Raw genomic sequence first — 27569 nt, forward strand, 5'->3', positions numbered from 1 at the left:
CCATGCTGTGAGTACCCACGTCTGTGAATTATTGCAGTTTGATTTGGAATTGCTACCATCCATCTGGATGGTGTTTATTCTGTAATCCACCTGTGACCAATAAATGGCGGCAGCTGAGTTGCTGCTTCGCCTGAGGTAAACACCGCAACTCTTGTTTGGGGAAACTGAAACCAGCAGAGTTGGAATCGACTGGGCAAGTTGTGCAGGGACTGTTAACCGAGAGCAGAGGCGGGTTGGCTTTCACCTTCGCGATGGATTTGTCAGGTATCATTAGGCGGAGCAACAGCCTCTGCATGGATCAAAGGCTTCCTCTTGGCTGTCCTTAACTCTGGCAGATATGACATGCTGAGCAGAGGCTGGCTCTCTCTCAGATCATCCTCGCCGTCCAGCAGCAGCTCTGGCTGATTAAATCTGAGCAAACCACACAACACTTTACATATGACAGAGAGGTTTTTATTCCTGCCTGTTCAAATATGGTTTAGGTCATATGAAGCTATACATACTGTAGTTCTTCCATGTCTTTCTCTCTCGTGTATGTACCGTATATACTCACCAGTTTACCATTCAATGGTAAGTTTGAAAATGGCCATGCCAGTTTTTCCTCGCCAAAATTTAGCGTAACTTTGGAGCGTTGTTTAGCGTTCTTTCTGACAAGTTAATATGACATGGTACCAATGGATTCCTTAGGTTTTCTAATTTCATATGATGCCAGTATCTTCACTCTAGCTATAAGACTGAGCCCACTACAACCTCTGAAAGCGTTGCTTTAATACGTTAAAGAAATTAGTGCCGTTAAAACCAAATTTGCGTTAACGTGTTATTATCGTGTTAACTTTGACAGCCCTAATGATAAAAGATTGATACTTGACGTCCGTGTATTGATACAATATTGCCACACAAAATATCGCGATACTATGCTGTATTGATTTTTCCCAGACCCCTACCAATTACCATTGATCATTTTGATTTTATGACGTATTTCCCTCAAGCAAATATTCTCCAATTATCGCTGTCGTTTTTTTGTTCCATTTTCTTTTTGTTTGCATATGTAAAACTGCTCCTCACATTGACAAAAATCCTTCACCCGAGGCTTACAGTCATAATAGACAAACCCCCAAATGAATGGAGCGATGCAAGAAGCCTAAAAAAGAAAATGTGTTTATTTATGATTCATACAATCCTCCGGCTCATGATTCATTCAGTGATTCACAACAATCCCGAGGAGGTCATAAGCATAGTCATAAGCATATGTAACGTCCTTCCAGGTATTCTTATTCCTTTGAAAGACCAGTCCCACTTTCTGAAAGTGACACTGTGCATTGTTGTACTACTCACCCCATGCAGCGATATCTTGGTGGAGCAGAGAGCTGTACTCAGTATTCCCTGCTGCTCCTAAACCTCAGTGGCTGAAATGAATGTTCTGCACATTTTCTCCACTTAATGAGAGAACACTGCTAGGCACCAAAGTGAGTATGTGTTATCTGTAGCTAATGAAGGCTTAAGGCACCGCGTCGCCATGATAGTGTAATTTCAGAGTCCATGTCAGATTTAAGCAGGACAGTTATAGGATGCCTCTATTTTCAAGGGCTTGGATAACTGACCTAAGCACACTTTATATCCACAAAACAAGCCACAATGGGAACATTAGAGCAAATTAGGTGTTCTTATGAAAAGCCACTCCATTGATGAGCTCCTCAGTTACAAACTGCACAGTGGATGGCTCGATAACTGGGCTGACCCGTGTCCAGCTGCTTTTTCAATTATTTTTGATTTTATTTTAGTTTTGACTTTTCGGTTTCATTTTACTTTGGTTATAGTTAGTTTTCAGAGTGTGTTTGCCAGTTTTAGTTTCAGTTTTTCAGAAAGGTTTTGTTCAGTGGGTCTGAGGAGTGAAGCCATTGCTGAAGTGCCATAAACTTGCATTCTTTCTAATAACCAGCAGGGGGCGACTCCTCTGGTTGCAAAAAGAAGTCTGATTGTACAGAAGTCTCTGAGAAAATGACCCTACTTCTCACTTGATTTATTGCCTCAGTAAATATTGTAAACATGAGTTTATGGTCTCAATCGCTAGTTTCAAGTCTTCTTCAATACAGCATGATGTTCATTTAGTAAATTATGGTCCCATTTAGAGTCAAATAGACCATAAAGCAGGGTATGCTTTAGGGCGTGGCTACGTTGTGATTGACAGGTCGCTACCACGGCGTTGTCCGGTCGGGGAGTTGTTCATGTTTTTGTGTTACGACTTTAACCCTTTCACAGTGTGTTTATGAAAGTAATTTGTAACACTTTGGTTGCCTATAAATGTCTAATTCAGCGTTCAGTTGTATTTAGCTCCTCCCTCTCATGTCACTTCTGGTTGCAAAAAAACAAGATGGAAACGGACAAAATGCTGAAATCGAGGCTTCAAAACAGCAGTCCACAAACCAATGGGTGACTACATCCACTTCTTATATAAAGTCTATGGTCTACACCCATTGTTTAATGTATTTCAAGTCAAGGGAAGCACATGGAGCGTACTGCAGCTGGACAGAGCTGTGAGCAACGTATTACTGAATAAAGTGTGGATGCCTCTTTGGCACAAAAACAAACCTAAGCTCCATTTCCGGGAACGAGTGTGAGAAAGCAACTTCGATTTAAGACCAAATCATTGCACCCTTTGGCTCAGCAAGGTCTTGTTATCCAAAGTTTAATGAGAGGCGGTGGTTGTTTGAGCCAGAAGTTGTGGCTATTTGAGATTAACAGCTGGCCTCCTCTGTCTCTGCTCACCCTGCACGGTATTAAGCTTCTGAGAGGTCAAGTGGTGCAGCTGACCAGATGAGGAACGGTGTTTCTATGGGGAGAATACAAATGGGAACTCAGGGTTTTTTTTGGATGGTGTTTGGAGGGTTAGTGCCGTCTCCTGGAAGGTGTGGTTCGTTCAATTTCTGTGGTCAATGTCACAAGAGTTGACGGAAATTCATGTCTCTTTTTTTTGGTAGTGATATGAAAAAAAAAAAAAAAACTGAAATGAATTTGCGTTCCTTTTTATTTTATTTTCATTCGTTTTTTAACGAGGCAATATTGTCTCCGTTTAGTTTTTCTTAAAGGATATAGTTTTTATTTAGTTTCAGTTTAATAACAATATTTTTCACTGCTTATTTTTGTTTTAGTGTCAGTCTTAGTTTACTATAATAACCCTGCTCTCTACCTATATTGTAGAATTGGAAGAAACACTGATAATATCTGAAAATGACAGTAGTAGGGACTGAAAATACAATAGACGTATAACAGCTGTGCTTCACCACTGACTGTTTTAATCAGCACATGATTCTGTCTTAACATTTCCATAATATTGATTGGAAACATAAACTATGATTAGAAACAACGGCGATAATCAAATTAGATACATTTTCAGAGTTACTTTACTCAGTATCTATATAGTGGCACCCATCTTTCTCTCAGTGGTTGCCTCAGAGGCTGGTCTGTGTGGGTCTGTGTCCCGTCAGAGGCATAAAGGGATGTGATGGGGGTTAGTGAGAGGCAGGTCAGTGGCAGAGCGAACCACACTGATATGGGTCAAAGCAATCGATAGAAACCCGGCACAGCACCATGCTGATTCAGATCTAATAGCTGCACTTCAAAACCTAAAAGCTCGGGGAGACCAGCGGGGTAAAAAACAGCTCTTCTTTCTGCCAGTTGAATGTCCTCTGATATCACGTCTCATGCTTTAAAATATGATGATCAGACACTTGCATATGCGATATGCTGCAGGGCTAAAAAGTTTTTAAAAAGTCCCACACAGCATTGAGATAAAAGATGTCAGTTATGGAGAGTTTCTTCTGATATGGACGTCTACCTGTCTGGTCTGTGCTCACTGTGCTTCATTATTATACAATGCAGACTAATATCTTGACCACAGAGACTATCTGGAACCAAGACCATTATGGGGCATGTTCATTGTCCTTGTAATGACAGCGCACATTGAAATGCTGCTTAAATGAGTATAATTATGGTAATACCAGCCTTTCTAATGTATCATTAGCTGCACTCACACCCTCCACATCCTTTTTGTACACAGCCCCCCCCACCCTCCTCTATATGCAGGGTTTTAGACTCCATTTCTGTGCCTCTACATGGTCTCTCATACTGTTACTATGATTATATGCAGCACAACAAGGTATTTTCAATTTGATACCACTTATCCCATCCACTGTTGTTATGCAGGAGTTGCATAATGAAGAAATGGTAATGAATGCATTTGCAGGTTTTGGATGCAAGCGCCCACTGGCTGGTCTCGCTCGCTCTTATTAGGATTCAGTCAGCACTTTGCTTTTATTTGGTGCTTCAGTGCTTTTATATCTTGGCACACAGCATGTATAAACAAACAACAGGAGGCAAACAGAGGCAGAAGAAGCATGGATTTACAATGTCCTTTTACTTTTTTGTCTTTTCATTTCTCTGTCTCTCTGTCTTTCTTCCTTTTGTCTGTAGGATTACGCGACCATGCAATTCTGTGCCAACAAGCTAGATAAAAAGGACTTCTTTGGAAAGTCAGACCCCTTCATGGTCTTCTACAGAAGCAATGAGGACGGCACGTGAGTTTGTTTCTGCTTCTCAGTGGGTTATTTAATTTTAGCCCATCAAAGATATGTAGGAGGGCGTGGAGATCAAAGAGGAAGTGAACCAAGGTCGAGAGAATTAGATTCAAATCCCTTGAACTCAGCGGCATTGAGATAAATTCATGCAGGCATGGTCTCGAAGCAAAGCATAGCAGGAAGATTTTTCTTTGAGTTGTATCTTGTAGGAATTTATATTTCTGTCGACCTGCGTCTCCAGGTTCACCATCTGCCACAAGACAGAAGTGGTGAAGAACACGCTGAACCCTGTGTGGCAGCCCTTCTCCATCCCCGTCAGAGCGCTCTGCAACGGAGACTATGAGAGGTAAGATGAATGATGATGTGCTGTAAAGTGTTCTGCACACTCACACACACTCGGATGGAGTGTGATTTTTCCAGTGGAAATCACAACCACGCAGCGTTTCAGTATGCTGTGTACTTATTTCAAAATGGTTTAGGTGTGTCAAATTTAGACACCATTGATTTTCTGCCATTATTTGATCTGCTGCTGTAATAGATAACTATTACAGGCCTGTCTCTGACTACATGCTACCTTGCCTGGTTGTTCATTGATTTGTCAATAAAGGGCATAGAGAGGCGAAGTCCCTCCCCTTCCGGTGTCCCCTATGGCAGTGGTTCCCAACCTGGGGGCGCCAAAGATCACAGGGGGTGCGCCAGGATTTGTCTGCTCTGAGGTTGTAAAAATTTGATTTGCTAATGTATAACTAAAATCATAATAACACACTTACTGGATAATTTATACAAAAGTCTGTATATAAAACTATTTAAAAAGAGATATATTTTCTGATACTTAGTAGCAAAATCTAACGAAATATTCAATCCATATTTGTTGGCGTCTAGCCTTTCAAAAACAACATTTTCACTACGGTCAAAAAACCTATTTGCTCTCCCGCTTGACGCACACAAACGGAGGACACACCTATATTAACGGGGCGGTCTAGCAGTAATAAAACAACACCATAAATTACATTTATCTAACCACAATAACCAAAAAGGTATTTGGCTCTAACGCTATTATAATAAATTAAATAAGTCATTACCAAAAAAAGATCATATTGTGTGTCTACATGTGCTTGGCGAATACGTCAAGACATCATCACTTTATTTATGGTGACAAAACTAACGAGTTCTATTCATTAAAGAAAGTTGATTTAATATAAAAAGACCAACTCATTTAATACACTGAATCACTTTATTCAAATTGAGGATTTTGTTTGAGTATTTGTAAATTTTTAGGGTGATGAGGGGGGCTCAGCTTTTCTTCGATACAAATAGGGGGGGCTTCAAGGAAAATAGGTATGGGACCTTATTTGGGAAAAAAAGACAAGAGACAAATAATTTTTTTGATGCCATTTGAATTGCGTCATAAATCACACATATGGTGTTTGTCAATTTAAAAGATAATTGTGCAAGTCAAGAAAGTCTCAGTTTGTCATAATCTCATTTAGTTTTGTGTGAAAGCGCTCAGTGAACTACATCTTTCGTCTCGGACAATATACGTCACCAACACTAGCTAGCTAGCTAACTTAGCTTTTTTCCACGCACAAATGAAATGTGCTTTATCCAGAGACTCCTGGTGTTTTTATCAGCCAGGAAGAGAAAGAACGAGTGAGACCCATTGCTGGTATGAGTTCATCCCAGTATGAAACACACAGGCATCGTAGCTTTAGCCAGAGAGACGTCACTTATACAACTTGTGGGAGTGTAGTCTTTCTAATTACGCATTTTCACAGTCTTATACTTCAATAGTTTATGACGAACTGCGACTTTCTTGACTTGCAAAATTATCTTTTAAATTGAAAAACATCATATATATGTGATTTGTGACACAATTCAAACGGGATTGCCAGGATTGTCTCTCACGTTGACTAACACTTTTTTTCCGAAATAAAGTCCCAATAGTGGTCCACCGGAAGGGGCGGGACTTCACTTCTCTGTTACAGAGCATTTTAAGTTTCTGCTCCTATCTTATCTGAATCTCTTCAGAGCAAAGGGCCTCACGGGAAACCTAAAGAGCAGGAAGAGTTTTGGCAGGAAAACAAAAAATAAGAGGAGAGAGATAGAAAGTGAAGGGTGGCTGTACTGGTCGTTCTGTGGATGTTGACAGGTGGCTGGAACAACAGAGCAGCCTGGCTATGTGTGTGTATGTATGTGTGTGTGTGTGTGTTTGTGTGTGTGGACCCAGACAGCCATGAGAGAGTGTAGAAGTCGTCAAAGAACATGTCAAATCTCGCCCTCTCCCCCACGCTGGGTGTCAAGTGAGGTTCTTCACTTCGATCCCGTCTCTGCTCACCTGCCTGCAGAAGCTAATTGGGTCAGACAGATGGAGTGGAGGCATGAAAGAAGCCTGATTCCCTTTGACGATTTTGATGGCAACATAAATCTAAGCCGATTTAGGGTTCTCCCTGATGCTTCCTATGAAATAGCTACAGTTTGGCTTTTTTTTTTTATGTGCTCTATTTCCAAGATTCAGCCTTTTGTACTTTATACAGTAGATCATGCAGACTTCACAGATTGAGCCACAGACTCACAATAGATTTAATGTACTGTACACAGAGTAGACAGAAATAACATTAGTAAAATGACACGGTGGGAAACAGAATAATAATATTTGATAGATTCTTCTACCACAAACACCTGGAAAAGGGACACACCACACACAAGAGAGGCAAAACTCAAGGATATCATTCACACTGCGTTAGATGAGACAGGAGGTGAGTCTCCTGGAGGACGAAGATCCAGATCCGAGATGTGAGGGAGAGAGGAGAGAGGTCCCAGGATGGCTGATGCTCCAGTGCAGAAAAGCCTCATGTTTTGCTCTTCATATTTCCTCTGTGCACCATCTTTTACTTGTAAATCTGAGGCAGGAATGATCCGGTTTATTCCCTCTGAGTCACATCTTTCGGCCTTATGTGAATCTGTCAAATCTCATGTAATCATCTTTGGCTTTAATAGTGATCAGAAAGTGAAATCTCTCCCCATTTTCACTCAAACATGCAGCGAGCGCATGGAACCGAAATAAGATTGATCCGGGAACTGATTCTCTGTATCTTCACCAGTAGATTTGATCGTGTCGTAGTGCTGCTCGTGACCGTGATCAGTGATTAGTTGCAAGAAAATTACATTAGAGAAAATTGATGTTGACTGACGGCATCGCTGGGGAATAATCTGCAAGTGTCAAAACACATTTGTGTTTTAGTCAAGAGTACGAGGATAATTTGACTGTTCTCTCACTCTGACTCTGAAATTGGAATATCTGGCTGTGTTATATGTTGTTTCATTAAAGGTAGGATTGGTAAAGATTTTAAAACATTTTTTGTTACATTTGTTGAAATTCTCTTTACATCCCGATAGCAATCAATAAATCAAATGCTCTGACAAAACAAGACTGGACTGTGTTTGGTCAGTCTGTGAATTTGTGGCTAAATTGTTATACAAATAGTCAGTGGTCATGTCTATAATGTTAAATCCAGTTGTACATGTCCACCAGGTCCGGCGAGGACACTAGGGGACGCGCTGCTCCTCTCAAGTGGCCGTTCAAGCGGTGACGTACCCTATCGTGGAATGCACCTGATTGGTCTATGGTTTTCTGGCGGCCTGCTCTTAAACTTTCTATTATTCCGTCTAAACAATCCGCCAAAATCTTCCCTAAAACATTTTAAGCAAGAAATAGGCTATGCTGCTACTGAATCTCGTTTAATTTTAGAACTAGATCCTCTAGTTTGACATCTTGGTCCAAGTTTTGTGAGCTGGATGTGATGCGCTGAACAAGCTCATTTGCATAACGGACTGTTCCCCGCCTTTTCATTTTGAAAGAGGAACGGTCAATGAGGAAACTCCAACACTCGGCCGACCAATCGTGTGACTTCATCACTCAGTCAGTCACTCAGTGACAGACTTTTACGTTTGTGGGGCTGGCCCTCTGCAGTCCAGCCAAAAAAGAAAGAAATCTGGTGTCTGCAGCTGTTGCAGGAATGTAATAAGCCCGTCCAATCATTACATTTGGGCCGAATTGGACACGCTTACTGCCTGCCTGCTCACACTCAGACCGTCCACTCGTTGCACGTAACCTGAGTCTTCCACAAGCTGCTATAGCTTGACAGCTGTGAGTACTAACAATAGTCCTGTTCATTGTTCACGTTCATTATATGTTTACGTTCTTAATAATAATAGTAGGGGAGTGGCTTTGGAGGGAGGCCTGAAGGGGCGGACTGTCAGTGTTGCCGACTTGACAACGCTAGATTTAGTGACTTTTGGAGCTAGTCAGCAGATAGCTACTTTCATTTGAAAAGAGTTGGCGAGACTGAGCTCGGTTTTTCAGTTGGATCATTTTAAATATCTGGTGTTGGTCTTGCTAGTTTCTCACCGACCCTAACTTTAAAGCGAGAAAACGACTGGTTTTGTCACAGATTCACAGTACAATTCTTGCCTTATCTCTCTCTGCACTACATGGATCGCACACATTTGTTATAGGAGGGGAAACATGAAGTTAAGTGCAGACAGAATGAGTTCAGGTCAGGATAACAGGGCAGCCCTCCAGCTCCTCGCCTCCTCCTGGACCCAGAGACACATGATTGACAGCAGCTGATGGGAGGAGGGGGGGGCAAGCCACTGATCTTTCCATCAGATAAAGAAGAAAAGAGGAAGCACTATCCGCATTCTCAGTGAATTATCTCAGGCTTCCTCATTTGGTTTCTCGCCTCTCAACTTATTTCGGGAACTTGCAAAATCTTCTCCCTCCCCAGAGGTTAGTTTTCTATCTTTGGCATGTGCAGGGAAAGGATTTACCCAAACTTCTGGCATCTCTATCAACCTCAAACTCTCTGAGAAACACAAACTCCGTAGAAAACAATTCATTAAAATCCTTGATGGCATTTTACCAACTGACTCTGAAAAGACATATCTGGATTGAAGACTGACAGAAACTAAGCTGTGTGGATTTGTATTGGTCTCAGTCTAGGTTAAATGATTTGTCATTAACACATTTTTGTCACCCTTATTAGCACCTCAGAAAGACGTCTGCATCTTTTGCATGCCACACACGGAGCAGTTTCTCTCTGATTGATTTAATTCAGCCTTCACTAACAATTAATGAGCTTTAATAGCTTTTTTTCTTTGCTGCGTCATTTAAAAAAATACTGTCTGTGAAGTTTCCCCTCAAGGACATTTAGGTAGTGGCTCACATGTTGATGAACATAAATGTCCTAAACACATTTCTTTTGATGTGTTTTACAGGGCAATTAAATCGGAGGTGTATGACTGGGACAGAGACGGGAGGTAATGGATGCACACACAGACAGCAGTTATACCTAATTTATGAAATTTCCACTTTCTACACGATTCTCTTTCACTCCTCTATAAATTACATTTTCATCACACTCACAATCTTTTCTACCTACTTGCTATTCCTTTCTTCATTAACAATTGATTATTCTATTCCATCTGTTCATCAGTGTTTGTGGTGTAATTCTTCCAGCTACTTTTATCTTCTACCTCTCAGGTTTGAACCTCCTGTTTCTGAATGAACATTCACAGTTTTTCTCTCTTTCCTTCAGTCACGATTTCATCGGTGAATTCACCACCAGCTATAAAGAGCTATGTCGAGGTCAGAACCAGTTAAATGTCTACGAGGTGAGTGGCGATAAAAGAGAAGTCAATACTGTTATCACCCTCTCTGTTTAGCCTCAAAGGAGAGGAGTTTCATTTAAAACAGTGATTGTAGCTACATATTTCATTTTGACTAATAGTTGACCTGTGTTTAAAACCATTTTTTAAGATCACAGCACTGTCTGTTCTTAATATTTTATGTTATGTATGGTCTCTTTCAACTACTTTAAAGTAGAATCCAGGTGACAATGTAGACCTGACCTCCTTTATATCTGATTCAGAAGCGTTGATATCTATTTCTGCATGTAAGATTTTTGTGCGTCCACAACTGTGATCAACCTCCGGTTCTGAAAAGTGAAGCCAATGCTGAAATGCCTTAAACTTGTATTATTTCTAACAGCCAGCAGGGGGCGACTCCTCTGGTTGCAAAAAGAAGTCTGATTGTATAGAAGTCTATGAGAAAATGAGCCTACTTCTCACTTGATTTATTACCTCAGTAAATATTGTAAACATGAGTTTATGGTCTCAATCGCTAGTTTCAAGTCTTCTTCTATACAGCATGATGTTCATTTAGTAAATGATGGTCCCATTTAGAGTCAAATAGACCATAAAGCAGGGTATGCTTTAGGGCGTGGCTACCTTGTGATTGACAGGTCACTACCGGCGTTGTCCGGTCTGGGAGTTGTCCGTGTTTTCGTCTTACGACTTTAACCCGTTCACAGTGTGTTTTCAGTTCATGAAAGTTAATTGTAATATTTTGGTCGCCTACAAATGTCTCATTCAGCGTTCGGTTGTACTTAACTCCACCCTCTCGTGTCACCTCTGGTTGCAAAAAAACAAGATGGAAACGGCCAAAATGCTGAAATCGAGGCTTCAAAACAGCAGTCCACAAACCAATGGGTGACTACATCCACTTCTTATATAAAGTCTATGGTCTACACCCATTGTTTAATGGGTGTAGACCAATGGTTTCAAGTCAAGCGAAGCACATGGAGCGTACTGCAGCTGGACAGAGCTGTGAGCAATGTATTACTGAATAAAGTGTGGATGCCTCTTTGGCACAAAAACAAACCTAAGCTCCATTTCTGGGAACAAGTGTGAGAAAGCAACTTCGATTTAAGACCAAATCATTGCACCCTTTGGCTCAGCAAGGTCTTGTTATCCAAAGTTTAATGAGAGGCGGCGGTTGTTTGAGCCAGAAGTTGTGGCTATTTGAGATTAACAGCTGGCCTCCTCTGTCTCTGCTCACCCTGCACGGTATTAAGCTTCTGAGAGGTCAAGTGGTGCAGCTGACCAGATGAGGAACGGTGTTTCAGTGGGGAGAATACAAATGGGAACTCAGGTTTTTTTTTTGGATGGTCTTTGGAGGGTTAGATTGGGTATTACTGTAAGGCTCCTATTGGTCCCTGCTCATTAAAACACTTGCCATGTTACATTAGCCTCTGAATTAGTCATGGAGGTGGCTTAAGGAAAGAACGGGGCCAAAAGAGAGAGAGAGGGTGGTGGGTAGATGGGGATAGGTGAGGAGAGACGGAGTGAGAGAGAGAGAGACAGAATCAGTGAGTGGCGTGCAGAGTTGCCCTTTCACACTGCTGATATGGCAGAAGAAGATGCATCCATTACCCTTCACCAAACCTTTGCGTATTTTAATTAGAAAATGAAACACAGCAGTTTCTTCATCCACTCTTTGCCAGGTCAATGGTGCCCTTGAATCAATTTCAAGAGGTGGTCAAAAACGACATGAAGCCACCTTTTCACTGTTGACAAATACAGAATTTGAATAGGTCACCGGCAGCGGTGTCAGAATCCCGTGTACTCAACCTGACATGAACGGGGCCTGCAAACATTAGCTCTGTGATGTGAGATGGCAGCAGGCTAATGCCAACAGAGGTTGGTGTAATTGAGGGTGATGTCTGTGTGACGTAACGTGAACCTGACAGTGACTGAGTGATGGCCGTGGCGCTATGAGGCATCATCTGTTTTGGAGGAGTAGACTCAGAAACCACAGAGGCAGAACGGAGGAGAAAGAGAGATTTTACTTTATCATACGGCACAGTTTCCTCCAGGCTTGTGCTTTATGCTTTTGAGTGCAGACCCATAGAATAAGCAGCAGAGATAGTGGACCGAGATGACTTACTGTTGCACACATGTTTTTGCCTGCAGGCACTAAATGCAATAAACATTAATTTAAAGCAGAAAGTACTGTTTTTTTTACTTGCCCGACCAAATCTACTTGCCCAAAGTAAATTTTTACTTGCCCCTATACAAATTGTTTTATTATTAGTGGTTATCAAATAACAACAAAGACTAAAGTTAATTGTCATGTTTAATCTTTATTTAAGTAAATTAATCTGGAGTTTTGCCCACATCCTCTAACGCCACCCAACTAAACTCCTTTTCCAGGATAATTGAAATGCTCGCTAGCCCTTCAGCTCATAAACTTTGTCTTTAATTTCTCACGAGTGCCCGATCGGTACTGCGCATGTGCAAATCTCAACAGAGATAAGAAGGAAGCAAGATGGCTCACTCCTTAGCCAGCCCGTTCTCATTCCCAGGGCGTCAAATACCGACGCTTTGTCACGGCCCGTCGGCGTTCGATTCCGCCGCCAAAGGCACCCTTTCGTGGCAGTAGGAGACATACTGGGCTTTCCATTAACTACAATGTAAACCCATCTGTGGCAACAGTAAACGTTTCACTTTCACTTTACAATCAGCTGATTGTTCGTGTCCTGTGTTCACAACGTCAAGTCACATTTGCACTGTTAAAACGTAGTAATTTTAAGCCCAACCATGTTTTTTTTCCTAAACCTAACTAAGTGGTTGTTGCCTAAACCTAAGCAAGTGTTTTGGTTTAAATCACAACATTAAGCACATTTTTACTGAGACCGAAAAGTGAAGCCGAGGGGTCATTAAGCACGTGTTCAGTGCGACGGGAAAGGTGACGCCAAGGGGTCTGACAAAGCGTCAGTAGGGATGAGAAGGTGTTGCCTTAGATACTTCCATCATCAGCTCAGGAAAAAAACTTTTAACCACTTGCCTGATCGGGCAAGTGAGTTAGATTGAATAGCTAGATTCACTATAATAATAATCTTTATTTATATAGCACCTTTCAAAACACAGTTACAACGTGCTTTACAATAAAAACAGAACACATTTAAAACACAAGGATAACAAAATGTACTAAAAGCCGATAACTAAACACATAACAACTCAAACCCACAACTAAAATGTCATGAAATATAAATAAAATCACAGAAAAGCAATTCTAAAAAAAAAAAAAATAGCTTTTGACGAAGCCTCTCAGGGCTTTGCAAGTTATCAGTAATATTTAAAAATCAATTCTAAAAGCAACAGGTAGCCAGTGTCACGGAGCCAAAATCGGTGAGATGCGGTCATGTTTCCTAGTCCTAGCTGCAGAGTTTTGGATGATCCGGAGGCGGGAGAGAGATCTTTTGCTTATGCCAGAGAGCAAGGAATCTAATCTACTAGTCATGAAGGCGTGGATAACGGTTTCCACTATCTATTCTATCCAAACTATCCATTCCCAACGTACCAATTTACTTTCCCCGGGCAAGCGGGCAATCCTTATTGTTGAGCCCTGTGTAATCGCTCATAATCAGCTCGCCTTGCTTATCACCCTTCTATCTGTGTATTTGCCTGCATTATTCTACACCGGTAAAGTTATAATTCATTCTGAATGTGGTTATCATTCTGTTTATTACAAGTGAATGGTTGGAACAGAGATATGTGTCCCACCATCCCCCCAGCCTGGTAATGTGCATGTAAAAATGTACAGCACACTGTATGTGCTTATAAAAATCCTCCTGAATAATCTGTATCTTGCTGCGAGACATGATCAATGCCATCTCATTTTCACCTACTGCAGTTATTGGATTCAGTCCCCACGCTCCATTACCCTTACAGACATGCAGTAGGAGGACAAAGATGTTCTTATTACTTGCCCAAGGGTGGATAAAAAAGATTGTGCTGCAAGTTTATATTATTGTCATCCTTCTTCTCTCTTCTTCCTTCACGCCAGGTGGTGAATGCCAAGAAGAAAGTAAAGAAGAAGAGATACAACCACTCCGGGACGGTGAGGCTGACCTCTTGGTGCACACACAACCTTTGCACCCTCCTTTTGCTTTTGTATTCATGAGGAAGTTTCCTCCGAGTGGATTGCACGAGGCAGCTCAGCTCTGTTAAATGTTTTTGTTCCACTCCCAGTCTCGGGGCTTATGATCCAGACAGTGAATTTAAGTAGATTGGAAAACATTCTCGTGACCTGAAACGGGGCGAATAACCAAGTCCCTCATAATGCATACAGGGATTCTTGTCTGTCTGCTATTAGTGAAGAGTAGTGATGGATGTTTAGAAACGAGCCAGAGCTTTTGTTACTGCCCGTCTGAGTACTTTGGCTGCTGTATGCGGTGACTCTGTAATTAAAATCTGTGGCTAGTTATCCATTACACTGATCATCCATCAGCGCACTGCCATACTGATGTTCTCTCAGTGATTGTAATACTAATACGCTGCCTAGGCATCAAAATCATTGTGCGTGGATGAGTCATTTTGTGGGTGGTTAGCTCAGAGGTCAGTGTTAATGTGGAGATTGGTAGATTTAGCTTTCCTTAATTACCAAGCAAGAGATAATCTCTTTGGACCTTTATTTTCTCAGGTGTCCTTGTTGTCATTCAATGTGGAGTCGGAGAGCACCTTCCTGGATTACATCAAAGGAGGGTGAGTCAAATGTTTGTCTTGTTTATATGCATAAACAGTGTATTTATATATTACCTTTGTGCCAGGCTCCTGAGGGCAATAACACAGAAAGTCTGACAACATATACTTAAATCTTTTTTTATTTTAAGTTTCCCTCCAATCAAAAATGTGTTTAGTTGTTGTTTCTTCCCTTGGATGTTTGAGCTTCACTGTTCAGAATGATGTCCGTGTAGAAGTTGATACTAAAAAGCTGTTTTCACATTAATCTGCTTGAGGGGGAAAGTTTATCTGTGCTCACGTTAAATCTCAGTTTACGAGCCATCACAACAACCAAACATGGTCCAGTATGTAACTTACAGAACTTGAAACCTCCATTTCACACACACAGAGAACCGGCTTTTCAGTTAAGTAAGACATCATCTGTCCAGTAGTTAAACTATTGAAATGAAAAATATTTGCATATTCATTTGTCAATGAAGGGGAGAACCATATCACACACCAATTATTATTCCAAGCAGAGTTTAATTACCTTTAATTACTTTTATCTTCTTTAGCATTAATATGGCAGTTTAGGAAGCGAGATGGCTCACTCCTTAGTAACTCCCATCATCAGCTATGGAAAAAACAATGTGTTTAATTCTTTTTTAGCACTTTCCGATCAAGCAAGTGAGTTGCTCATTTGGGGTTGCTAGATTTACTAGCCCGACGTGGCATTTTACTTGCCTCGAGCAAGCAGGCAGTCCTTATTGTTGAGCCCTGCATAGTTGAATCTGATTGGTCAAGTCTTGCCTATTCTCGCCATGAGGGGACAGCGCTGTTAGTTGTATGTAGAGGGTGCGTGTGTCGGTGCGGAGTGGAGGAGATCGATAGACAGACATCCTGCTTGCTTTTCGTGGTTGTAATTCCTCACACTAAGGACATTGATTGAGAACTATTTTAAAAGTTTTATCAACAGTATTATTAATAGTTTGCCGAGGCTTGCTACAGCGATACAGAGGACATTAGCGAGTGTTTGTAAACATGTCATCGCTGTGACTAATACATGGAAATAAGGTGGATAATCAGTGCTGTGAGATTTATTACAGTCGATTTAAATGCATTACTTCTGCTCCCCTGACTCATCCTCTTTCTAATCCACCCGGCTGCCCACTGCAGCACCGGCACCCGTCCACATTTTCTTCAGTGTTATCATTGACTGCAGTTACTCAGTGTCCTAGAAGTTTCCACATGTGAGTAAAGTGTGGCCCCGAAGGAGACAATGTTGTCCACATCCACGACTATGGTGTGAATGAATATGAATGACTGTGATAAAATATGGAGAAGATCTGAGAGCTTAATTAAAGGCGGACAACCTGTCACATATGGAAATGTTTCTCAGTGGATCAGTGGCTGCCCTGGTTTTAGTTTTCTGCTGCTGAGTGTCCCAGATCTGTCCTGTTGGTCTCTCTCCAGCTCACAAAAATGGACACGCATACACAGACTCAAATGCACTCTAAGTAAAAGAGTTTTCGTCCTTAGCTTTACTACCTGTTTGCCTCTGATTCAGTTGGTCCTTGAGACACACAATAAATGCGTATACACTGTAGGGCCAAATCAAAATGTTCCACATAGTTTCATATTTCAGTTAATGAAGATTCTTGTCTTTTTGTTGGGGCATCTTAAGATCATTTCATATTCACAAAACCCAGATAAACACTTTCCAAGTTCTGTATAACCTAAATGTGAGCTCTGGGATTTGCTGATACTGGGGCATGTACACATAGTATTTCCACTCTGGTTTTAATTGGGTGCCGGCATATTTCTGCATGACATTTTGGAAGGAAGGAAGCTCAAAGACAGAAGTGAGAGATAACACACACTTGATAAATGTGTGGGACATTAGAGATTTAGTTTAATAATAAATGTCTCTAATCAGTCTATCCCAAATGAGACATTAAAATAAGATAAACAAAAAATTGTCTGCAAATGTTTCAAGACCACATTGTACCATTTTATCGGATTTTGCTTTCATATACAAGATAGTTTTTTGGAACCGATAAATATCTACAGAAACTCAAAATTTCATCTAAAGAAATATCATAACATAAAGAGTAGTGTCGAATGCTTGTCCGCCGATGGCAAAATCATGTTTCTCAAATAAAGGGAGAAAGGCACCACCACTACCCTGTTGATCAAAGATTATACCACCAAAAATCCTGCCCAAATGTCTGGCAGATGGCTTCACACATGGATGACAAAAAATAGCTTTACTGTAATATGCCCAATACACCAAATCCAGCACTGCACCAAAAGAAAATGTCGAGATGGACCTGATTCAAGTGCAAAGAGCTCTTGTTGGTTAAAGCCGTTTCTCACCAGTGTCATGCAAAAATGCGGTGCAGGAATACAGAAAATTTGCGTTTGAATTTTCCACATGACAACTACGCACATTGGTTCCGCTGCGATTTATCCTTGTCGTCGTGTTCCTTTTTCATCAATGAGGCTCAATGAGTTTCTTCTTAAATAGTGCCGTGTCTACTCCACACAACAAAAACCTCACGTTAACTACACAATACATAAACGTATTGGATCCCAAATTTGATGCTAACGTGTTTCTGTTGTGTCCAGCCCCGTTCAGTGACCAACATATAGCATTAGCAAGTGCATATCAGCTACATTACCATCTTCATCGTATCCCAACTGCTGGGCGATCTCAAGCCATATATTGTCCTTTATTTTGTTGTTGAAGTAGTTGTTGCGGTGTTTATTGTACATTATTGTCTGTTGAGAAGGGGACGTTTTTGTTATTTCCAAACACCAATAGTCCGAAAAATGTCCCATTGGATCGGAAAAAGCCCATTTGTCCGTTACCCCGAAAACAAACGGCCATTGTTCCAAGGCCCATTGCTCCGAAAATACACACTCGTGCAACAACAGCACATGGCTGATTATTATACAGAATGACGACGATAATTTGGAACAAAGGATTTCATTGGTCAAACATATATTTCCGCAGACGGAAATCCGCTGAAATCAAAGTCCGTCTGAATATTTTTCCTCCACACGAATGTTCAGCAGGGGTGTGATGGCATTCATAACCCACAAAATCAGTTTTTATAAATTTCCGCGTACATTTTTTGACAAAAATCTGTGCTTAGTGTGAAACTGCTTTTACCTGTGTTTTTTATGATGTGATAGGCCTTTATTGATCCCCAGAGGGGAAATTCAGGAATAAGTTGTTAATTGAATACACTACTGGAGTTATTTAACAGAAGGTGAGCCTTCTGTTAAATAATAAACTAGTAACTGTCTATTCATAGATGAAAAAGACTCTTCCCAGGAGAACAACTTGCAATTAACCCAAGTGGGTGAACACGTGTATAGAAGAGTAAGTTTCCCTTAATAGAAAGTAATCAAAAAGGTATTTATGTGACAAATGTTCATCTTTTTATGGTTCTGAAAGGTTCATCCAGCATCCCTCTGAGAGCCACTTTATTCTGATGGTATTGACTCTGAATCTGATTGAGCTCTAATTCTGATCATTATTAGAATAAACATAAATGCAGGTACAGTCCGATGCTGCACACTTGCTAAACACAGTATGTTGTTACTTAAAGGTAGGGTTGGTAGTGCATTTTTTGTTATATTTGTTGAAGTTCTCATTACATCCCAACAGCAATCAATAAATCAAATGCTCTGACAAAAAAAAAAAAAAATCTGGTATTTGTGGCTGTCCAAGGACTGTAATAAATTTGTCAAATGATTTCATTCGGCCAGAATGTAATGACTGGATGGCCTGTCTACCTGTGCGCCCTCTGCCCGTGCACTCATTGCACGTCATCGGAGTCTTCCACAAGCTGCTAGCTTGACATACATAATAATGATTTTGGGGGAGTGGCTTTGGAGGGAGGCGGACTGTCAGTGTTGCTGACTTGGCAACTCTTGCTAGATTGAGGGACTTTTGGAGCTAGTGCTGCTATCTACTTTAATTGAAAAAGAGTTGGCAACACTGAGTTGGGTTTTTTGGTTGGATCATTTTTTTAAATCTAGTATACTCTTGCTAGTTTCTCAACATTACCGAACTGACCTTTAATGTCGGCACTTTAAAAATCAGATTGGAATTGAACTAATATAGCCGTCAGTTTGAACAGTTTTTTATCCATCATGTTAAACGGTAATCTTCACATGAAACTGTTTCAGACAGAAATGAGAGAGAGCTATTACCCCATTAATTACTGTGACCCAGCATGGGGAGCGAAGCATTATGTAGAGTGGTACTTCATCTCTTTGTTACAGACATTTAGAGATGTTAAAAGCTCATCAGGTTCTTCAGCGTGGCTTCAGTGCCGTGCTTGGGAGAAGGGCTGATGATGATGAAGACTTACTTTAAAAACACTCACCAAAAAAAAAAAATGAAATCCCTGAAAGAAAATCGCTGCAGCATCTGTGTTCTGATATTGTCTCTTGAGGTCTTTTAAATCATCATGAAAGACTCGCTGCAGCCTCTGTGCCTTCTGTTGTCATTTTCTCCCTAATGTTTTCTTTGAAAAGTGCTTTCAACAATGGAAGTCCTTGTGTATTTGTTACGTCCACAAAGTGGAACAATAACTAAACAACAACCAAATTAAAACAGAGTCAACGTGAAGTTTCAAACTGTAACAGTTTATTTCAGTACAACGGAAGGTTCACAAATGTGGGGGAGGTAGGGACAATAAATTTTTGCCAAATAATCAAAATTAAGAAACCAAAACTAGGCCTAACTAAATCTGTCTTCTTAAACACAACAAACAAAAAGGCTGACTAACTTCTCTACTAACAGCAGTTTTACAAAACATACATGGGATGGCAACAACCACTAAACCTAGTGTTTCTAGACATGAAACAACCTACGTGCAAGTGTACAGGGTACCCCAGACTTACCTATGCCCTCTACCTCCTTACCACAAACCTTATCTGTCCTTTCCCACTGGAAACAAGAGACTTCAACATACAAATACCTCATTACAAATGAGTTAGAGAGAGAGCCCAGAGTGTGCCTCTTTTATGGGCAGCCCACGACAGCGATTGGCTGGATGGAATTAGTGTGAGCTAATTGCAGCTGGCAAACTCTGCACAGGTGGACTCCAATCACCTCCATTAACTCTTTCCTGGAAGCACCTGCAAGACAAGGAGGAGGGGCAGAACAACACAGGAGAAAAACTCTGCAGGCCTGTCTGGCCCTGCAGGCACGTAACAGTATTAAAAGTCACATAAGGAGCAGCAGAGATAACAATTGCCTAGAAGATACCATCAAAAACAAGACAGTTATGGGCGATGCAGAGAGGGTGAATATTACTTTGTCCTATCTCCTGGTTTCTTTGTGCTGTAAGTCGAGGCTATCTCTGCCTCTAGCTTTTAGCGTTTTATGTTTTGATTGAGGCTCTTTCTTCTTTCTTGTCACTCTGGTTTTGTACCAAATTATCACAGGAGACTAAAAACAATAAATACTTAACATGTATTTATTGTGGCCATTAGACCGTGCTATCTAAATTAATTTGAGAGTGATATATTGACGTAAATATTCTATATGCAGGAGATTTAAGGCAACATTAACTTTTACTCATTATGTTGATTAATTGACCAACACCCAATGCACCCCTACTTTTTTAATTGAAAATGTACTCACACATTCATTATAATTCATTACAATTAAAATGGTTCATATATTTATTTTATTATTATTAATTAATCATACAGCGTTTTACAGCTAACTGTCGTGGAAGCGTTGAATCCATCCTCTAGTTCCTCCCCCCAGGTTAACACTGTTAGCTCTGTCAGCAGTTTTGCTATTGTTTTCACTGTTAGCGCTGTTAGCACTGTTAGTTACGAGCCGTCGCCATGTTGAGAGCCGTACGGAGGCAATAGAAATGCTCCATATCTTGCATTTAGCACCTTTAAAAACGACTTGTTTTTCTCCTTTTTACATTTTTTTGCATGTTGGTTAGATCTACACTCAGTTGCCAGTTTATTCAGTACAGCTAATTAACCCTAATGCAGTCTAACGCAACAGCCATGAAACAAATCCAACCTCTATGTAGGTTATACATTTTTGTTTCGACCCATTTTAGAGAGGCGTTGATTCAACTTTGTGGCATTTTGGAGGCTGTCGTTTGTGGTGCTATAGACATTCAGATGAGTCCAGGTTTTTTTTCCTGCAGAAGGCCTCTACGAGCTGACACATTATTAATATGATTTAAAATACAAAGATTGTATCTGATTTATGAGTCTGTGTGCGAGTCATTCCTCTCCTTCATGTGATGTCTATATGAGCTAGAATATATCTGCACTCTCCCTTTCCTTTCCAGTTCTTATAGGCCATATCTGGGCCATTATCTGTAGCCTATATTTTAGATATACAAGCCATTTAAAGATATTATTTGTGCACTGCTGTTAGATCTTCATGACCTATTGGTGCTATGATGGCTAAGACATTTGTGGCACAACTACAACGATGACATTTCACTACGTCAAATCCCCACAATCATAAATAACCTGATTTATCAAGTAAGAAAAGCAAAATAAAAGCAATTGACAGATTCTCTGCATGGAGCAGATTGTATGACAGACTGATGAAGTAAAACAAACAAGATTACTCGTGCTGGCAGTGGAGGAATGAAACAATGAGCGTGCTGCTTATCTATGATGGGATCCAGATTAACTGTATCCATGGAAAATGAAACACCAGATTTACAGTGTTCAGGAGAAGTAGCTGCTGTTATTGTCAATTAAACTAGAGAAGCTTCAGGCAACTTTGAAGTCTTATTACACTTTATAGCCAGAGCCTATTATCCACCGAACATCCATCAAGATAGGTCAGATAGGTTTATTTGTACAACCCTTACTGTCTCAAAGGGCTTCACAACAATAAACCACACCCCCATAACCTTAACCCTTTAACTGAGGATGAGAAAAACTCACAAAAGCTCATTAGGAACCAAAAGATTTGCCCCACTGGGACGGCCAAACATGCAGTGGGTGCTGAAAATGGGCCAATGAAGATTAAATATTCCATCTCATCAGGCGATGAAATGCTGTTTTAATTGGCCGGATAGCATTCGAGGAAACAAACAGATCACATTTTCACTGAGATGGAAAAAAAATATGTTAACTATCTGAGTAAACACATATTCCAACAAGTCACTAACACAAAAACATTTTTTTACTGTAATGAATCCTTTTGCTATGTCCTAATCTTACACTTTACGCATCAATTTCTAGTTTAAGTAAGACAATTTCTCAGTCAGAAAGTTTCACAAATGTTTCTCGACAAACACAAGTTGCAAAATATTTTGAATTATTTACTATGTTTTTGGGTTGTCCGTCCATCCATACGTATGTCCGGACCATTCTCGTAAATGCGACGTCTCAAGAACAACTGGGGGGAATTTCTTCAAATTTGGCACAAACGTCCTCTTGGACTCAAGGATCAACTCATTCGATTTTGGTGGACCTGGATATGGAGCCGCTGCTCAGCATTGCTTTCAAATTTTTCCAGTGTTCACTCGCGGTATTGCTATGAAACATTCCCCTGCCGCCCAAAAAACATTTTCCCCATAGACCATCATTGTAAAACACATGTCTGTAAAACTGTTGACAGGACACCTTGATTATGACTCTTTCTATTAGGATTTTTTGATCCATGGAGGTTTTATATTTGTAAAACTTTCCCTGAGCCGAGAAAAGACATTTTAACATATATGACGTCATCACATAGTAAAGTCTGTGGGCCGAGCGGGAGCTCGCGGGCGGGGCCAGCGGGACAAACACTACTGCACATACTCAGTGGTCCGCATACCCCGGAAGTACACCCGGTAGCTAGAAAACTTTTTGGCGTAGTGCCAGGCGAGCAATTCTCATCGGAATGAATAGATGCCGTCTTGGGGTCCGGTATCCTGTTCTAATAATACATCCTTGAATGTCTCAGGAACGCCTTGAGCGAATTTCTTCAAATTTGGCACAAACGTCCACTTGGACTCAAGGATGAACTGATTATATTTTCGTGGTCAAAGGTCACTGTGACCTCACGTCCGTACCATTCTCGTGAATGTGTTATCTCCATGAATGTATAATAAAACCTGGATACGGCGTTGCCGCTCAGCCTTGCTTCGAATTCTTTCCAGTTGCCACTCGCGGTATTGCAACGAAAGATCCTCCTGCTGCCCAAAAAGTATTTTCCCCATAGACCACCATTGTGAAAGAGACGTCTGTAAAAACTGTTGACAGGACACCACGAACTGCAAACAAGTTCAATGTGACGTTATCGAAATGTAAAGTTTATGGGGTAAGCGGGAAGTCGCGGCTGGGGCCTAGCAGGAGAAACACTGCTGCGCATATTCAGTGGGCCGCCGGAAGTAAACCCGGAAGCTATTCAATTCTCATGAATAGGCACCATCTTAAGGTCCGGTATCCAGTTTGTTATTATATAATAATGGATATCTCAGGAACACCTGGAGCGAATTTCTTCAAATTTGGACTCAAGGATGAACTGATTATATTTTAGTGGTCAAAGGTCACTGTAACCTCACAAAAGAATAACTCAAGAATTCATATGCTAATTATGACAATTTCACACACATGTCTAAAAGATGATGAAGTGATGATACTTTGGACAGACATGGATGTAAACTGGAGGCATACAACAATGCAGCAGTAGCTCTAGTTGAATCAGATTTAAATTCTATTCTGCAATAACAAAATTGGCAGTTTATGGGTTCTGGCACAGTCAGTGTTTGTCCAACGGATCGCTTAGTTTTGATTTGGCATCTGTACTACTGTAGCAGAGTGAAAGAGATGACTTTGCTTCAACTCATGCAAATGTATAAAAAGCAACCGGGAAAGAAAAGCTGAACCTGAATGTCTGCCAAAGCCGGCATCAGACTGTATACATTTCATCCAAAGACCCACATTTGATCTCTTAGCTTTCTTCTATTGATTTTTGTCCTTTCATAAATGTTTGCTTTACCGCTCCCTTTCTAACAGGTGATAACTAACATGATGCATTTTAGATGATTTTCTGAAGCGGAGGGTAAAAAAGCAATTTCTCCTCCAGACACACCATTACATCCTGACTGGTTTCACAGTGAATTGGTTTTTCATAAATTTTCATTAACATTCAGTCGGGGCAGAGATACAGTCAAACAGAGGTAATTAAAGTCCAAAAGCCACATGCTGCTCTGATTCTGAGAGGCTAATGAAAGATTTATATTCTTTTCATCGCATGTTGAAATATTTCTTTTTTAAATTAAATCTGCAGTGAGATCGGCCGTGTAATGGCTTGTGTGGAGTCTCTGTTGTGTGGAGATCTTATTAAGGTTGAATAGTTTCATCCCAAAAATATCTTGTTGTCCTGAAATGGGAGAAGGTGATGTGTTTTTTTTTCATTTCATCGAGGTGTGCTATGTGGTCAGACTGCAGAGTGGTATTTTTTACATGAGTACACCATTTTCTTTTCTTTGTCTTCTTCTTTTTTTATATATTCACTGATTCTTGAAAACAGGGAGCTATTTCTTGGCTGTCGCGGTTTGTTATCTGTTCACTTTGCAAAAATACAGGAGAGAGATGGTGTTGATGTTCAAAGATTCTAGGTAGGTTTTGTGCTGCGTTGGTGTTTCGTTCTGACATCGGGCCACCGTGTTTACAGGAAAGCAGAGGCAGAACACTTCACTTTAAATTTATATATGGCACAGTTGTGTTCAGTTTTGTCCAGGGAATCGCTGCAACTAGAAACTGTCATGACAGGTTTCTGCATTCGGAGTCTTGCCACTGCAGACCTCCCTGACCTTCTTTTACTTCGTATTACTGCCACATACTAAATATCCAAGGCCGTATTTTCCACTCGGGATGGGGGGGGGGGAATGTCCCCCTCACTTGTGTAGTTTCAGGTTGATTTTAGGCTGCCCTACCTTAAACCTAAAGGAATACCTGCAGACTTTGCTCAGGCCTGGAAGAACGTCTGTACACACAAGTTTTGCAGGTTAAATAAAATCATTGAATCTGTATTTTAATTCAAGATAAGACAGTAAAACACAGTGCTTAGGCTTGAGTCTCTATCAGTGAAACTAAAAATGACTCTAAAGTGGCAATCTCATTTCATTTAAGTATTAAGTCACTATCTATAGCCAAATGAGGTAACACAATGGTGACTGAGCCTATGGCCAACTGAAAGTATTACAATATTTATGTATTTGCAGTATTATGAAATGGGTGTCTGTGGTGACATTCCCGGAAAATTACAGTTTTTCTCCGTTACACCTCTTCCTAACTGGACGCGATGCGAACGAGCGAGCAAACATCAGATTGTATCAATTTTCCCAATGAAGATTTCCTAACCTGCTCCGTGCGTCAGTGAACAGGCAAAGTGACGTTTCGCTTGTTGGAAAAATCGCTCGCCTCGGCTATATTTATGCAAAGTTGGACAATTTTTCACGCTCCGTTTGCCAGAGTTTGCTCGCTCGCTGTATGTATGTGAGGAAGAAAAAAAAAAATGGAATTGTGTACACAATTTTGAAAACTTGCAGCTCATGTATATAGACATATAATTTGTCTATTTTATTTCTCCATCCATCCATCCATCTGCAACCGCTTATCCCGTTAAGGGTCGCGGGGGGGCTGGAGCCGATCCCAGCCGACATTGGGCGAAGGCAGGGTACACCCTGGACAGGTCGCCAGTCCATCGCAGGGCTGACACATAGAGACAGACAACCATTCACGCTCACATTCACACCTATGGGCAATTTAGAGTCAACAATTAACCTAACCTGCATGTCTTTGGACTGTGGGAGGAAACCGGAGTACCCGGAGAAAACCCACGCTAACACGGGGAGAACATGCAAACTCCACACAGAAGGGTCCCAAGCCGGATTCGAACCTGCAACCCTCTAGCTGTGAGGCGCTATTTTATTTCTGTATGCATATATTTACAAAAAGGCTCCAGACTGCTAAACTCTGAGCACAATTCCATTGTTTTCACTCAAATAGAAATTCTACAACAACCAGGATTGAAATCTCAAGGATTGCCACTTTAAGTAAGACTGGTGCATAAATAGTACAGTGGTTTACATTCTGTAGCTCTTTTATACTATATATAGTAAACATTTTTACATTTTATAATGAAGGAATAAAAAATACTGTATATTGTGTTCTGAAACCGCTCAGCCTACTCCCTTGTGTATACCCGGCCTGCATTTCAGTACACAAGAAGAGCACTGTGCCAATATGCTCATTGATGTACAGTAGGGTCGGCCAATTTACAGCACATACTGATGAGATTTTGTACTGTAGCTGCATTGTTTATCACACTGTTTTGCATTACATACAGTATCCCAGAAATCCAAGATTGACGAGACTGCAGGGATTCGACATTACAAAGACTCCTACCATATGGTGTTTGTCGAACTGGAAGGGAAAAGTCAATACGACACCAACACGTTTGTACAGTACCTATTTAAAATGCAGTAATTCAAGGTGATGCGCACACACTGGTTGAGGAGCTGTCATTTTAGCTGAGAACAAACCGGAGAGAAGCGGAGATGCTGAGTGTTTTAGTGATGATATGAAAGGGCAGAGAAGCCCATCGGGAATTATCGGACTGCCTGTTCTGTATCAGGATGTGAGAGGCCATTTATAGGCCAGTGTCATATTTATGAACTCCTGATCAAATGCAGGAACAGATGATGGGACATTAATTTGTCCAGAGAGCAATAGGTCACTAAAAGAAAAGTCTGACGACTGAAAGATGGCTCAAGAATTGCCAACTCTCAAGGACTGTAGATTTGAGTATAGCAGGGATAAAAATAGTAACCCCAGATCAGCCGCTGGTTCTAGACCTAGAAAACAGACAACACGGCAGCATCAGTCAACCTCAATCCATATTGATTTTTTTAGTCTGAAAATAATTTGGGAGCTCAGCTCTTAAACAAATCCCCACTGTGCGTCACAAGTGAAAAAACAAAACAATTAGTGAGACCCAGGCCAGTGAACTGAACAGAGACGTATGTGAGATGTAACTCTTCCTGCAGCGAGCCACAGAGCAGAAAATACTGATCCCAGAGGACCGTGTGTCCATGGTCTGTTTCTTTTCTCTAATAGAAAAAGAATGCCCTGATTTCTGAACCTGTTCATCCAGTAAAACTTTATGGAAAACTACTGCATAGAATGGCATAGATGGATAGAAGGACGGAGACAACCTTAACTCTAACCTCAGTCCTTAAAGGGAAATGACGAATACCTTGTGTACGGTGCAGCTGTTGGACAGACAGGTCAGAGAGGTTTGACATTTTTTTCAGGAAGACGTTGGTCATATTGTAGATGCCTAAAGATAATATCTGTAGATATAGATATAGGATTTAATTCCCAAAGACTGGGTCGGGACACACGGGTGGGTGGCAGGAGATTTTACTAGGGTCTTCCATCATCTTTTATTTCACATTTATATCTGCAGTGCACCTTTGAGCCACATCAGGGAGCCTGAATGTTCGTATTGTTCTGATAATTGTAGCCTAGTTATAATATTGAATCTAATATGAAAGGTTAGCATACATTCTGTTTGTTTTACTGATGAGAGGAAAACCACGAGAGCCTGTTAAATCCGCTTAAATGCATTTATTTGGTCTC

At 40.8% G+C, this 27569-nt stretch overlaps 1 protein-coding gene across 4 annotated transcripts in view; it reads left to right on the top strand.

Annotated features, from left to right (window-relative positions):
• The window catches only part of cpne5a (copine Va), a 115196-nt gene that overhangs the window by 67339 nt on the left and 20288 nt on the right, over positions 1–27569 (top strand). For all 4 annotated transcript variants that reach the window (XM_074644538.1, XM_074644539.1, XM_074644536.1 and 1 more), the window contains 6 exons: positions 4471–4574; positions 4816–4920; positions 9852–9893; positions 10172–10247; positions 14263–14316; positions 14899–14960. In XM_074644538.1, the coding sequence (XP_074500639.1) occupies positions 4471–4574; positions 4816–4920; positions 9852–9893; positions 10172–10247; positions 14263–14316; positions 14899–14960 (443 nt within the window). The remainder of the gene's footprint in view (positions 1–4470; positions 4575–4815; positions 4921–9851; positions 9894–10171; positions 10248–14262; positions 14317–14898; positions 14961–27569) is intronic.

This window comes from Sebastes fasciatus, chromosome 8 (assembly GCF_043250625.1).
Source record: "Sebastes fasciatus isolate fSebFas1 chromosome 8, fSebFas1.pri, whole genome shotgun sequence".
NCBI classification, from domain to species: domain Eukaryota; kingdom Metazoa; phylum Chordata; class Actinopteri; order Perciformes; family Sebastidae; genus Sebastes; species Sebastes fasciatus.